This window comes from Lutzomyia longipalpis, chromosome 3, assembly GCF_024334085.1.
Source record: "Lutzomyia longipalpis isolate SR_M1_2022 chromosome 3, ASM2433408v1".
Taxonomy (NCBI): domain Eukaryota; kingdom Metazoa; phylum Arthropoda; class Insecta; order Diptera; family Psychodidae; genus Lutzomyia; species Lutzomyia longipalpis.
The window spans coordinates 7728616-7742405 of NC_074709.1; the positions used below are offsets into that span (position 1 = coordinate 7728616).

At 32.3% G+C, this 13790-nt stretch overlaps 3 protein-coding genes across 12 annotated transcripts in view; all 3 read right to left on the bottom strand.

Moving 5' to 3' along the window:
- LOC129791903 (probable hydroxyacid-oxoacid transhydrogenase, mitochondrial) overlaps positions 1–13790 on the bottom strand; it is a 294221-nt gene that overhangs the window by 107301 nt on the left and 173130 nt on the right. The gene's annotated exons all lie outside the window — the stretch shown is intronic.
- LOC129791802 (liprin-alpha-1) overlaps positions 1–13790 on the bottom strand; it is a 178184-nt gene that overhangs the window by 107301 nt on the left and 57093 nt on the right. The gene's annotated exons all lie outside the window — the stretch shown is intronic.
- The window catches only part of LOC129791783 (protein encore), a 45841-nt gene that overhangs the window by 18284 nt on the left and 13767 nt on the right, over positions 1–13790 (bottom strand). For 5 of the 10 annotated variants that reach the window (XM_055830280.1, XM_055830277.1, XM_055830270.1 and 2 more), the window contains exons 3-6: positions 8060–8364; positions 1919–2843; positions 1679–1823; positions 1450–1597 (exon numbers count right to left, since the gene is read on the bottom strand). In XM_055830280.1, coding sequence (XP_055686255.1) covers positions 1450–1597; positions 1679–1823; positions 1919–2843; positions 8060–8218 — 1377 coding nt within the window. In that variant the 5' untranslated portion in view covers positions 8219–8364. Of the gene's footprint in view, positions 1–1449; positions 1598–1678; positions 1824–1918; positions 2844–8059; positions 8365–9617; positions 12461–13790 lie in introns of those variants that run through there. The other 5 variants (XM_055830273.1, XM_055830279.1, XM_055830272.1 and 2 more) reach the window with 4 other exon arrangements.

The following is a 13790-nucleotide window of genomic DNA, read 5'->3' on the forward strand; positions in this document are numbered from 1 at the left end:
TATTCGTTGAAATTCTGATTTTTCTCTAAGAATATTCAAAAACATTTACAAAAACACTAAGGCGATATGAAAAAAGCCTCTATAGTAGTAGCAGTAAGAAGATTTCGATATTCGTCGAGATTCAGATTTTCCGACAAAGTTTGGATTTTTCGTTGAGATTCGCATTGTTCGTTAAGGATATTCATTTTATTCATAAAGAAGAATCGAATAATTCGTCAAGATTCAGATTATTTATTAAAGGAATTCAGACTATTCGTCAAGATTTGGATAAATCGTTGTGATTCGGTCAAGGGGTGTTTATCTGGACAAAATTATTCGGATTTTCGGAAGTATTCGGTTTATTCACTAATATTCGGATGATTCGCCAAGTAAATTCAAATATAGGTCTAAGCCTAAAAATGTTAAATTCAGACATAAAAACGCTTAAATCAAATCGAGAGAGTTCTAAATTCAAGCCAAAAAGTTGTAAAATCAACCCCAAAAAAAAAATTCAAGCCAATTTGGTTTTCAGTCCCAATACAGCTTAGATTGAGGAAGAATTTAAAAAAATATATATAAAAGTCTAAAAAAAAGGACTAGATTCAAACCGAAAAGTAGTAAATTAATGCTAAAAAGTAGTAAATTTAACCCAAAAGAGACTAAATTCAAACGAAAAATTCCTAAATACGTTTTGAAGTTTTTTTTATCTTTAAGTTTATCGATTTTTAGCAAAAGATGTTCATGTGAAATCAAATATTCAATATTATATTAAATAGAAATCAATTCTCATTAATCTGATACCATTTTTAAGTCAATATTAAGCCCTTATTTTTCCATAATTTTTCACATTTAATGTCTTAATAATTTTAACTAATAGTTAAAGTTAAAGAAGTCAAAATTGGGCCCAATTTCCCTAACTAAGGAATGGTCAAATAATTTTTCAGATCTTCAGAAATATTCGGATGATTCACTTAAAAAGCCAAAATATTCGCCAGATAAACACCCCAAAACACAGAAAAAAATGCAATTAAACTGTCAAAATCTTACATTTTTTTCTTAGAAAGATTTTTATCCAAATCGACATTTTTTTTTGCTTTAAAATTTTCCTTTTGAAACACTAAATTTTCTCAATTATTTGCCCCTTTTCTTACAGGAAATTCCCAACAACGCTCATTATTTTATCAGTAATAAATTACATTTAGTAGCTAGAAAATTCATTTATTTGCCCAGGGGCTGTATTCTCTTACAGTGAAAAACTCTCGTGATAAACTCCCGAAGGGAAAAAGTGAAGTAAACTTCACGTGGGCTTGATCTTCTAAGTAAAATAATGCATCTGTAACAAACTCCCGTAAGATTTTCCCAGTTTTCACATTTCTCTTAAAGCGCTAAAGCCTTCAGGAGTTTATCACGGGAGTTTTTCCCTCTAAGAGAATTCATGCCCAGGAAAAATGTAAAATTTTATGTACTTACTTCTGGAACTCTTGTATTCTTTGAAACTTCTGCTATAACACACGTTTGTGTTGCATCAACATTGTGGTCCATGCCAAAATAGGCGGCTGTTCGGTGAATTAGCATCCTATTGTACGACGATGTTGGAGGGAATTTTGTCTGACTGCGACTACACGACAAAAACATTTAAAAAAAAAATCTTTGAAATGTTCTAAAAAGCAACGAAACAAAAAAATGAGAAAAAACTTACGTTCTGTCATACACTAAGGCAAGTAATTCCTTTTCAATCCGAAGCAACATTGTTCTGTCTTTTATATTCTTATTGAGGGTTTCCTTGAAGAATTGAATCAGATCCACTCCACTTTGGTCCGTATATTGTTCGGCCAAATTGTCACCTAAATTGTTTTGTTTGAAATAAAAAAAAAGGAGATTGATTAAAAACAACAAATCAAAGAAGAAATTGTATGGAGTGTGAAGACGGAGGGTTTACCACCAGCACAGCCTCCATTTCCACTTGCACCACTGCCTTCTGCACTGGACGATGAGCCCATTGCCTTGAGTCGTGGCTTCGTACCTTTGGCACCTGGGCCATTTCTATGCTTCTTCCCACCACGATCGTTCATCCCACGTCCACTCGTCGGCCCATCCGATGGACTCTCACCGCTTTCCCCGTCATAATTGCAATGCCCCTCGCGCATTCTGCCCTCCTTCTCATACCCATGCTGCCCACCCTGTGGCGATGGTATTGGACTCGTGTCCACCACATTGATCACTGTACCCCCATTGGAGGAATGCTGTGAGCACGGTGACACATTCCCCGGTGATGTGTTCTGATGCTGATGCCGGTGATGGTGATGGTGATGATTGGGAATTGCAATTGTCTCCGTATTCGTCCCACTATTGCTCGTCGCATGATTACTCTGGGGCACTTTGGGGCTTGTCTGTTGCCCCACATTGGACTTATCACCACCACCACCCGTATTGCGTGGTGATTTGGACTTTGGTGGTGTCAATTTGGGGAAATCCACATCCAATTGGCTCCTACCACCGTCATCCGTGGAAAAGATGATCGGCGGTGATGTTTGCGATTGCTGCTGCTGCTGCTGCTGCGATTGCTGCGTTACAATAACGGATGGCGTATCGAGAACATTGGGGGAGGACGGACTCCCCGATGTGGGTGATGTCGATGTTGCCGATGATTGTACTTGAAGGCGACTATCACTCGATGTGGCAGGAGTTGTGTCCGCATACGCTTGCGACACACTCACCGTATTCACTGGTACACCACATGAAGTCATTGGCGAGGACGCGGTGCTTGTCAGCAAATCAGATCGTGGCGTTGGCGTACGTGGTGGTGACGTTGATTCACGCATTGCATGGCTCCGTGTTAAATGTTTACCCTTGGCACCGCCGCCCTAAAAATAGCCCGCGCACCAACGTGTAACAAGAAAAATGCGACAACGTTAAATTTTTTATTACGCCTTCCCTCCCTCTTCCTCTCTCTCACACACGCTCACTCTCTTTCTTCACCCATCCACACCACATTATTATTATACACATATTAATAATATATTTCCCATCATATCGCTTTTCTTTTCTCTTCCTTCATGTCAATTTTGCCACCAATCACGCGTAAAAAAGGTGCAAAATGGGTATAAAATGATGATATTAGTACAGTGTGGGCTCTATTTTTATGACCATTAGGGGAGACCGGGGTAAAAATAGTCAATTTGCATAAATCCTTATCTGCAGGATTCCCCAAGGGCAAGAAAATTTCCTCGATAGGTCATTCTTATAGGAAATTTTCTGGCCTACAACTTCGTCTCAGGCCACTTTTTTCTATCTCCACGGAAAATATGAGTTTTCGAGGTTTTTCTGAACCCTTCCGCTTGTGACTTTTTTTAAACGCGGCGGGTAAATATAGTCACCAGTTGGCTAAATAAAGTCGGTCGAATTTTCCGACATTTCCAAAGATTTTCCGCCTGAGAGATTGATAGTAGTTGATAGCTAAACTTCTCACCTTTTGATTCACGACAAGGAATTTCACTTTTATACGCACTAAAACAGAGAATTTTGCGATTTTCTCAAACACGCCATTTTGCACCAAATGAATAGAAAATATGTCGAAAATTTCGAACTCCCATATGATTTACATGGGATGACTAGATCTACCCCAAGGGGTATGTTTTGATTCAATAAATTGTAGAGAAAAATCATTAAAAGTTAATGAAAAATACACCTTGGCAACGTTTTCTAAAGTAACCCAGCTAGTGAGAAAAATTATCAGATTGGAAAATTGCTGAAGGAAAACTTCGGAAAACGCGTTTTTCTCAATACGCAAAAGTTTGGGGAATGGGCCAAAAATCTATTTTTATTTTTAACTCCTAAAGTACTGATCGGATAACCTCCAAATTACTGTCAAAAATTATAGGTTGGTAAGGCTTTGCACCCTAATTTTTTCCGATTTTTCCGATTTATTTTTTGGGAGAAATTGGCATTTGAAAATTCGAAAATGACTATTTTTACCCCGGTCTCCCCTAGGGTTTTCTAAATAATTTATTTTCCCAAACATTTTTTTTTAATATAAAATACATTTTTATGCTCTTTGTATTTTCTGTAACACAAAAAAAAACATATTTAAAAAAAAAGTTTTTAGTAAAAAGTTTGTTAATTTTTGTCAAAAATTTACTCAAAGTCAGAATGAACTAGTAGGCTGATTATCACTCATTTAACACTTGGAGGACTTTACTGGAACTTGCTACCAATTTGAACCTTAAAATCGTCGCAGAATATTTATTGGACTTATCTCGATGAATTTAGCATCTATGTGTAGGGAATTTTAATTACTTTTAGATAGCAGAAAGAAAATCTCGAGAAAAGTCTTTTCTTTGGAAGATAATTCAAGTCAAACTCAGAATCTAATGTGGAGGATTAAATTGGTAGTAAGTACCTGTCAAAATCTCATACATTTTAACCATTGTTTTGAGGTTAATAATGATTTTCCGGGTTTTTCGTCGGCAAAGTGGGGTTTCTCACCCAGAAAAACTCACGTTTTCCAGAGCTTTCGGCTCCGTTCGGAGCCTTCCTCAGTGGTTAAGCGTAAAAAACACGTATGTTTTGAGGTTATTTTACCCCTTATTTCCCAAATAAAGTACTCTTGTTCACTTTTCTCGGGTGCAAATCATTACTATGGATTTTATTGCCGGAAGTGACTAAAAAGTTATTTGAAGGATCAAAGTTTGTGATTATTTAGGCGCAATAATAAATTAAGCAAATCTGCAGCTAAAAAAGTCGTTTGAATTGGCAATTTTGCATCAATTTGACGCAATTTTTTTTCAGTGACGATTTTCTCAATTAAATATTTAGTAATTAGGTGCAGGAATGCTTGAAGGAAATCAAGAATTAGTGAAATTTTCGATCCCTGTTCAAAAACTGATAAATAAATAATTATTCATTTTTGAAATACTCAAAGTTGTATTTTTTTAAATCTTTTTGATATAATAGCACTGCATGTGGACATTTCTTTAAGTTTAAAATGTTCTCTTAACATCCGTAGAGCTTTCTAAGGGATTATTTTTGGGGCCGATTCGATTTAAATTCGAGAACAGCTCGAAGAGTTATTAATTTATGGCAACTAAAATATATAAACCTCTTAGCTACTATAGGAGTTTAGATAAATTTAAAAATCTCCTTGGGGGATGAAGAGGCGAAGCTTTAAAATGCTAGACAAGAGTCAATCACGAATTTGGCTTCACTATTAATGGATAAACAAATAACAAACTTCTACAAGCTTTGAACAAATAAATTTATCAGGACACTAACTATCCTGCTAAGTTAGAAGAATAAAAAAATTAATTAAATAATTTTTTTAGATAAAGAAAATTCCATCTAAGGGATGGTCACGTTATTTTGGAAACTCGGGGACTTTGAAAAGCGATTTTCAAGCCAATTTTGAAACCAAAAATTCGAAATTTGCTTGCACTCTTGTTAAATGGCCAAAAACTGATAAGAATTCAGTATTTTCAATTTAGAAAATAAATTTTTGTGCTCAAAAAAATTATTTGAAATTCTCACATTTTGGCCATTTTGTTCCTGTAGAGTTTCCAAAATAACGTGACCATCCCTTATTACGCGAGAATAAAATAAAGATAGAGCCGTGAAGACATTTTCTGTGCATCCCTGTGGATTTCAATAAATTCACGCAGAATATTTCACACTGTGAATTACATAAGTCCGCGTGGGTGCAAAGTTTTATAAGCAAATTCCACGTGGACGTAAAATATAGCAGAAAATGATGTACAAGGAAAGGGATTATGTGTGCTCTAGTTTAGAGTATTTACTCTAGAGCATTTTTCTCAATTTCTTCTCCTTAAAAACTCTCATAAATCTTTTTATTTTTTAAAGAAAAATTGAACTATTGGTAGTTTCCAATTGAAATTGTTTTTAATTCTTTATTTCACATTTAAAGGACAATTTTTAGATCCAACAAATGCTAAATTTTTGAATTTAAAACAAACAATAAAAAAAAATAACACCTGATTCCTCTTTGTAACCTTTTCTGTGCAATTTTGCTGTTTATTCAAACTAAAATAATTTCATTTAAGGGGTAACATTCAGTCTCTCTGTATAATGTGCTTGATGTAGCCAACAAGGAAAATAACAACTATATGTATTTAGCCTTTATTCAATGGGTTTGAGTTTTATTGATTTTTTCAACCCTATCATCCCAGGCACCAGCTCTCTCTCTCTGCCACCTCTTTGCAATCCTTTTTCCCCCATAAATGGTGCAGAGAGAGCATCAAAATAGTTTGTTTTTGGGGTCAGTATGTATTTAAAGAGAAGGAAAAATATGTTCTCTTTCTCTCTATTTTCAACAAAAAAAAAAAAAGAAAAACATTCTCCAGGTGAGAGATGAAAAAGGATTTTTAGGAGAATTTCATTTTCCCATCGAAAGAGAGAGATTAATGGACCAAAAATGAGACAATTTTTAGGAATTTTCTAATAACAATTAAAATCTAAATTAATTAAAAATAAATAAATCCTCTGGAGCTTTTTTTTGTTGAAGAAAAGTTAAATTATATAATTCAGGAAGACGAGTAAACAAAAAAAAAATAGCAAGAGCCTTGATAAAAGCTTTTCGGAGAGAGAGAGAAAATGGAATAATAAAAATCAATGAAAAAGCATGAAAAGTCAAGCAAGAAGTGAGTTGTGAATATAATTTGAATAAAAGTTGGGAGCTTTCTTTTTTTTTCTTCATAACATGTTGGTTGTGAATTTATCGTTTGGAACGACAAAAGCAAAACATATATAATATGTTACCACTCTGGGGTATTGAGAACAAAAAGGTGAAGGTATTTATGTCAAAGTCAAGGAAATGATTCCGTGACGTGACCCTAAATTGATTCATTACGCTACACACACATACATATAAAACATTGAAATACATTGAAAACAATATACATAATCATGTAATTCTATACCCATTTTTATCCATCACTCAAATTCCAAACAAATTGCATGCAGTGTTACCTATATTTGTACTATATATGTAGGTAGGTAGGTAGTGCATTATATTGTTCAAAAGTGGAAAAAAGGAAAAACCAATGAGAGGGAGAGTATCCATCCACAAAGAGGATTTAAAATACTATATTTCTGTATAAAGAGCTTTGTTTTTTTTTTCTAGTTCAATTTGGATTATGTTATTTTAGATTTAAAAAAGACAATTTTCCAGTGGGGTGAATGGGATTAGTGGAAAAAAAATGACTTTTTTTTAACCCTCTGAGAAAGTTAAAACAGGAAACCACACAAAAAATGTCTAAATATTATATTTTAATTTGTTTTCATTTTGAAATTGTTTTACATTAAAAGAAATTGCATTAAGGGGGGTCTCTTTTGAGCTGGTGAAATTAAATGTTTTTATTTTTGAAGAGTAAGAAAATCACTTTCTGCAATCTTAGGAGCGACGACATCTTGAGATTTTCTTCAAAACACAAAGGTAGGTTTTTCTCAGGATCTACTAGATGGATTTTGATGGGGTAAAAAGAAAATGAAAGAAGACATATCAGTGGAAAATGTACCGGAACAGAATTTTGAATTTCCAGTTTGGAGCTGAGAAAAGTGAAAAAACGTCAAAAAAAATTGTGCACAAAAATCACATTTTTCTCAGCCCCAAAATAGAAATCCAAAATTCTGTTCCGGTACATTTTCCACTGACATGTCTTCTTCCATTTTCTTTTTACCCCATCAAAATCCATCCAGTAGATTCTGAGAAAAACCTACCTTTGTGTTTTAGGGCAGTTCCGTGGAAAACTCGGAAAATCACAAGATGGCGTCGCACCTAAGATGGCGAAAAGTGATTTTCTTACTCTTCAATAATTAGGCTTCAAATGTAACCAACAGTAGAAAACAAAAAACCAACATCCCAACAACATTGACTCATTCACAATTCTCACAACACAATCATACAACAACGGAAATCATTTCAAAGGATAAAAGCGCCCAACCCTTGAAAATCTTCTCAATATATTTTCATTTAAAAAATAAATATTTTCAGATTCATATCGTAGAAATCAGATTGAGTTAAAAAAAATTAAAAATGAATAATTAAGCAGAGAATATTAATTTTACTCACTCTGTGTCTATTGCCACTTGCACCCAAACTATTTTGTCTCGGCAATGGCTCCTCGTGGAAATCTTTGTGCGATATGGGTCCAGGTGATGGTGATGGTAATGCTGGGGACGTAGTTTGTGTCGTTGGTGCTACGGCAATTTGCGTTGAAGCAGAATTCATTTTATTTCGCCTCTTACGCCCCCTAACTATTTTTTTTCTTCTTCGTCCCTTGCTCACACGCTGCTTTTACAATATTTTTTTCACTGTTGTGTGTGTTTTTTTATATATATACAATAATAACTGTATGTATGTAGTATATATGAAATCTGAAAATAGATTATGAAACAAAAAATCACATTTAATTTAGAGTTTTTTTTTTTCATTCAATCCACATCCGAATTCCTTTGCTCTTCGTCAATTTGCCCAACAAATTTTGAAAATTCCTTTATGAATCATTGGAAGCTTGCTTACAAACATTAAAAAAAAATATTTTTTTCTTTTAACTTTCAAAGCAATTTCCTTTTTTCAATTTTAGTTTAATTGAATAAAAGTTTTGTGTTTGTTTCGGTTTTTTGTTTCATTTAATAAAATTTACTATTCTACAGATTGAAGCCAAATTACAACAAAAATATCTACTTTTCATTTTGAGAATTGTTAACCCTTTGTTGAAAGAAATTAAGAAATATTTCTTTATTCGTTGAAATTTACTAAATTCTATTAAAAATAATAACGTGTCATTTTATCAAAACCTATGTTTCAGCGTAATTCGCTTAAACCGTGTTTGATCGGTTTTGTTTAAAGCCAGTGTAAGCCTTTATTGACTCTTCATCATTTCTGGTAAAAATAAATTAATAGAGCCCTAAATATAGCAGGGCCACACATGCATAGAAACTAGAACACACCAAACGCAGAAAACATAGATAAATCAGAAGACACTAGAACCACATCAGAAGCAAAATTAACTTCCCCCGAAATCGAAAATTAAAACCAGAAATCATTACAACTGTTTTTTTTTTTACTTTCTGTAATTCTATGTTCTATGAATTGATTTCTATGTTTTCTGTATGACCGCTGATTTTTTCAGGAATTTATTTGGAAATTTATATGAAGTTCTTGAAGCTTTTTATTTACAAATGTTCTATTCTATGTTTATTAATAGAAGCATATTAATAAAAATTTTGGACATAATCGGATTAAAAACATTTATGACAATAAAAGCCAGGAAAGAAAATTTGACAGCAACAAAAATTTGATCGTAGTTTAAACCATAATACGTTTGACAAGGGGTGGGCGCTTAATTTCGAAATATTTTACAAGTTTCCGTTTAAGAGTTATCGAGTTTAGAAAATAAAAAGGAATCCCTTCAGTCGATGTTTTATTAAAGAAAAGCAAACTGTTCATTTACAACGGAAGAGAATGCGTAAAAAAGTAAACAATAAGTTTTATTTATGCAACAAAATTACGTAAATTTGAAAAAAAAAATTCGAAATCACTTCTTACGCTTACGCATTCTCTAAGATTTTTTTTAACAGTGAATAGCCCTATTAAATGTAGATGTGAAAACAGAGAACAAACTTACATTTTTAGGCGATTTCTTGTATACAAAGCGGAAGAATCGTAGATTGTTATTAACACTGAATATTCCCTTAGTTTCCTTTTTAGAAGATAGGTATATATTTTACTTTTTAATCGTACGAGTAGATCAGTAAATTCTATATTCTCCTTAATCGTCTTTTGGATCTCTTTAACTCAACCATTCACGCGCACATACACTGATTTTTCTTCACCCAAAAAGTACATTTGGAATATGAATGAAAAAAATATTGGAAAATTCTCTTCACATTTTCTCTGCACTAGAAAAGGGATAAAGAAAATGTATTTAATCGATATTTCACTTCATACCTACGCACTTATGTCTTAGAATTTATATTTTATTTATTTATTGTTAATTTATAGTATTAAAAATAAAGTTAATACAAAATTGGCAGTGGAGCAATTTTTGCATATAATTTACACGAATTTTTTACATTCCTTTATTACACATTTTTATTTAACCAGATAGGAGAATTTAAATTCATTTCCGTTCACTTGGGTTCACTTCCTTTTCAATGGATTTTAATTTAATTGAAATGATCTCTTCAGGTTATAGCTTCTTCCGTATTGATTTAAATGGATAGAGCAGGATAATCACATCATCTTAATTGTATAATATTTTCCTCAAAATTTTTTTTAAATTTATTTTTCCTCACTTTCACGCTTTTCTTTCTTTCCGTTCACAACTCATATATTAGCTTAATATTTTTTTTTTTAGTAAGCACTAATCACATACTTCTATCACATATTTTTCTTAGACTTTTTAGTGTAATCATTTTATTGATATTCTTTCTTATATGTTTAATATATAGTTATATATATATAAATTAAGAGTTTAAATAGCCTTTGTGTTTCAAGAATATTATCATTCAATACGATCTTAATTTGGGTAAAATATTAATATTGTAAATATATAGTCTTTTTTCATCATCTATATTACGCAATATAACAAGTTTTTAAAGCTATTTTTAAGTATATATTCCTTCTTTTTTTCCACCTTTTTTTATTGTGATTAATTCTATATATATAATTTCAGTATATTAGATTTTTATTTTATAATGTTAATAATATTGTATAATGTAGATATAAGTTTTATAATTCACCCCAAAATTCACTTTTTTTTTAACTTTTATTTTTTTTATTTCATTTAGAAATCATCCACTATTGGGCAATTGTCAAAATTGCCAACATGGTGTGTTGAGTAAAATCTTTGTTTTAAAAATAGACACTTTTTTCGTCAACAGTAAGAATGAAATTCATTCAACACTTTTTACACAACAACTTGCTTATAGATGTTCTTCTCATTTTTTTCTTATTCAGTTTTTCTCCTCTAGAATCTCCTTCATTTTTTTCTTCTTTTTTATTTTCCCATCTCACAGTGTTCTACACACAAAATTCAGTGAGAGAAAGAACAAACACTGATGGAATTTATTGAATTACTCGTTTTTTTTTTGCAACACATTCACACCACTGCTGTTGAAGAAGATTTTTTCTACGACGTGCAAGAGAAATCCTTTTTTTCTTTCTAATGTGAAAATTCTTCCCAAAAAGACATATCCTGCATCTCACATTTTCCTCTTTGTCTCATAATTCATGAGATTTGTGCAAAATTTAATTATTTTCCTTGTTCTTTCATCCACAAGAACTCTTTTTTCTCCCTCTCAAAACAGTCTCTAGGATAGATATTCAATTTTGCAGATTAGGTCATTTCCTGCTGTGAAATTCATTTGGGAGCACTTTCTTTTGTTGTATTATTCCACATAGAAATGTATGTTATATATACGTTTCAATATATGTTTGGTATATAGCTACACAGAGGGCCTGAAAACACAGTATGGTGTCACAAGTATGGATTTTCTCACATCTGCGTGTGTCCTCCTTTTCACGGTGTAAGGTAAAACTTCCAATATAACTCGCTTTTTTTACTTATTCCTCGCACACACACACTCTTTTCTTTTCGATATCCTTTCCACACACATACACACACGCGGGTGATTTTCCTTTGCACAAAATGATATTTTAAATTTTTTCTCTTATGCACTACTTTTTTCCCTTTTGAAATTTTGCTTTGTTTTTCTTCTTGAATTTTCCTTAATTTCCTTTTTTTTTTAGAACATGATTGTACAGCAGGTGAAAAGGTTGAAATAAAAAGCTTCCCGTTGTATGGATTTATAACACAATATAATATTTTAGTTGCAAAATGTCTTCACATCAGAGTATGATGATGCCTTCATGAAGGCGCCGATCGAACTGGCTGGTCTCGGGCACATAGCGAGGAAAATCTGATTTTCTCTCCTTTTTGGCCCGAACAAATCTCCTGTTCTCTCAAACGTAACTTCCTCTCGCTCTATAGGCGAGAACTCTATGCTTTATGCCGTGTACGTAATGCTCTATGTATGTATGCTCACTCTATGTGACTTAAACTGCCTGCCAGGCTGTCACCATCATCAAGGAGGGGAAAATTCTGTCTGACACACTTTTGTTTTGCGAGAATTGCAAGAGAAGAACTTCACGAGAGCAAGAGAGAGAGCTCATCCCCAATACGAGGTGGGAAAAGAGGGAAAATTCTTCTTTTGAGCAGCAAAGTTGTATTTGTAGATGAAAATTCAACATCCCATTGCCCAGTACCACACACACACACACAGCAGAAGAAAACACAGAGGTGAAGAAAGAGAAAGTCTCATAGAATTTTCCGCGAAACATACATTTTCCCCCGCTTTTCACGGTGCACATACACATGAGATGAACGAAACATACACAACAACATTATGACCCATCAAATTTGCACACATCAGAATAGATAGAGAGAGAAAAGAAGAAAAATCAGATCACCAGGAAAATCAGCACACACGAAAATTTTACCATTTAGCCCTAGAGAATCACAATGTAGGATATTCTCTATGTAGAGTAGATTCTCAAATCAAAACTAATACATACAAAAACAATCAAGACGGAAAACCCAAATAATTTTATCAATTCAGTAGGCAGTGATGTGTGTATTATGTAGACAAATATACATAATTCACTGAGAGAACTATGTATATACAAATACAATCTATGTATAAATATTTTTCAGGAACATTTGCCAATTCCTCACAATCGAAAGTATTCCATTTTCTCACATCTCATTGGGGTACACTATGTATGTGAAAATGTTGGGAAATTCAATTTTTCTTTAGGACGTTCTCTCACTATGAGCAAAAGGATAATCAGAGAAAAAAAATAAAATAAAATTCTGAAATTTCATAGAAATGAAATTTTGATTTTCTTATTTAGAGAAAATTTAGAGTTCTAACTTTAAATTTAACGTCTAACTTTGAAATTTTACGATCTTAAGAAAATAATATTGATTCTAATTGAAAAACTTAGGGGCCAAAAGAAAATTCTGGATCTGAATACAACATTTGAGTTTCTGGATCAACAATTTTTTCTTATTTACAAAAAAATCAGAGTCCTGTTTTATGTTTTGGGATCTAAAGAAAATATTATTCAAAAAGAATCAATTAATCTGTAAGTTTTTTAATTAGAACTGTAATATTTTCTTTAGATCAATAAATCAAAGACAGGCCCCTAAAATTTTTGTAAATAAGAAAAATTTTTAATCCAAAAACTCAAATGTTGTATTCAGATCCAGATTTTTCTTTTGGCCCTAAGTTCTTCAATTAGAATCAATATCATTTTCTTAAGATCTTTAAATTGCAAAGTTAAACGTTAAATTTAAAGTTAGAACTCTAAATTTTCTCTAAATAGGATAAATTGAAGTTAAGAAGGTTAAGAAAGTTTTTTTTAGAACCTAAGTTTTTTTTTCATTTGAAACAATAATATTATTTTTTAGATCTTAATATTTAGAATTTAGACTACTGTGGGCCTAGATATTTCGTATAAATTTTTTCTATGATTTATTTTTTGTTATTTAGGTACTGACTTAACTGTTAAATTTCTTTACTTAATATTACTTAAAGCTCCTTAATTCCACTATTTTCAGTAGGTGCCTGTACCTACATTTTCCTCAAGTATTTCTCTATCAAAAATCCATTCTAGAAATCCATTTCAAATTTAAAAAAAAAAGAACAATTCCCTTTCTTTGTGTTTGTGAATTTGAGATAGGGGATGATTTTTTTATTCTTTGTCTTGCATTTCAAAGATTGGATCTTCCTTT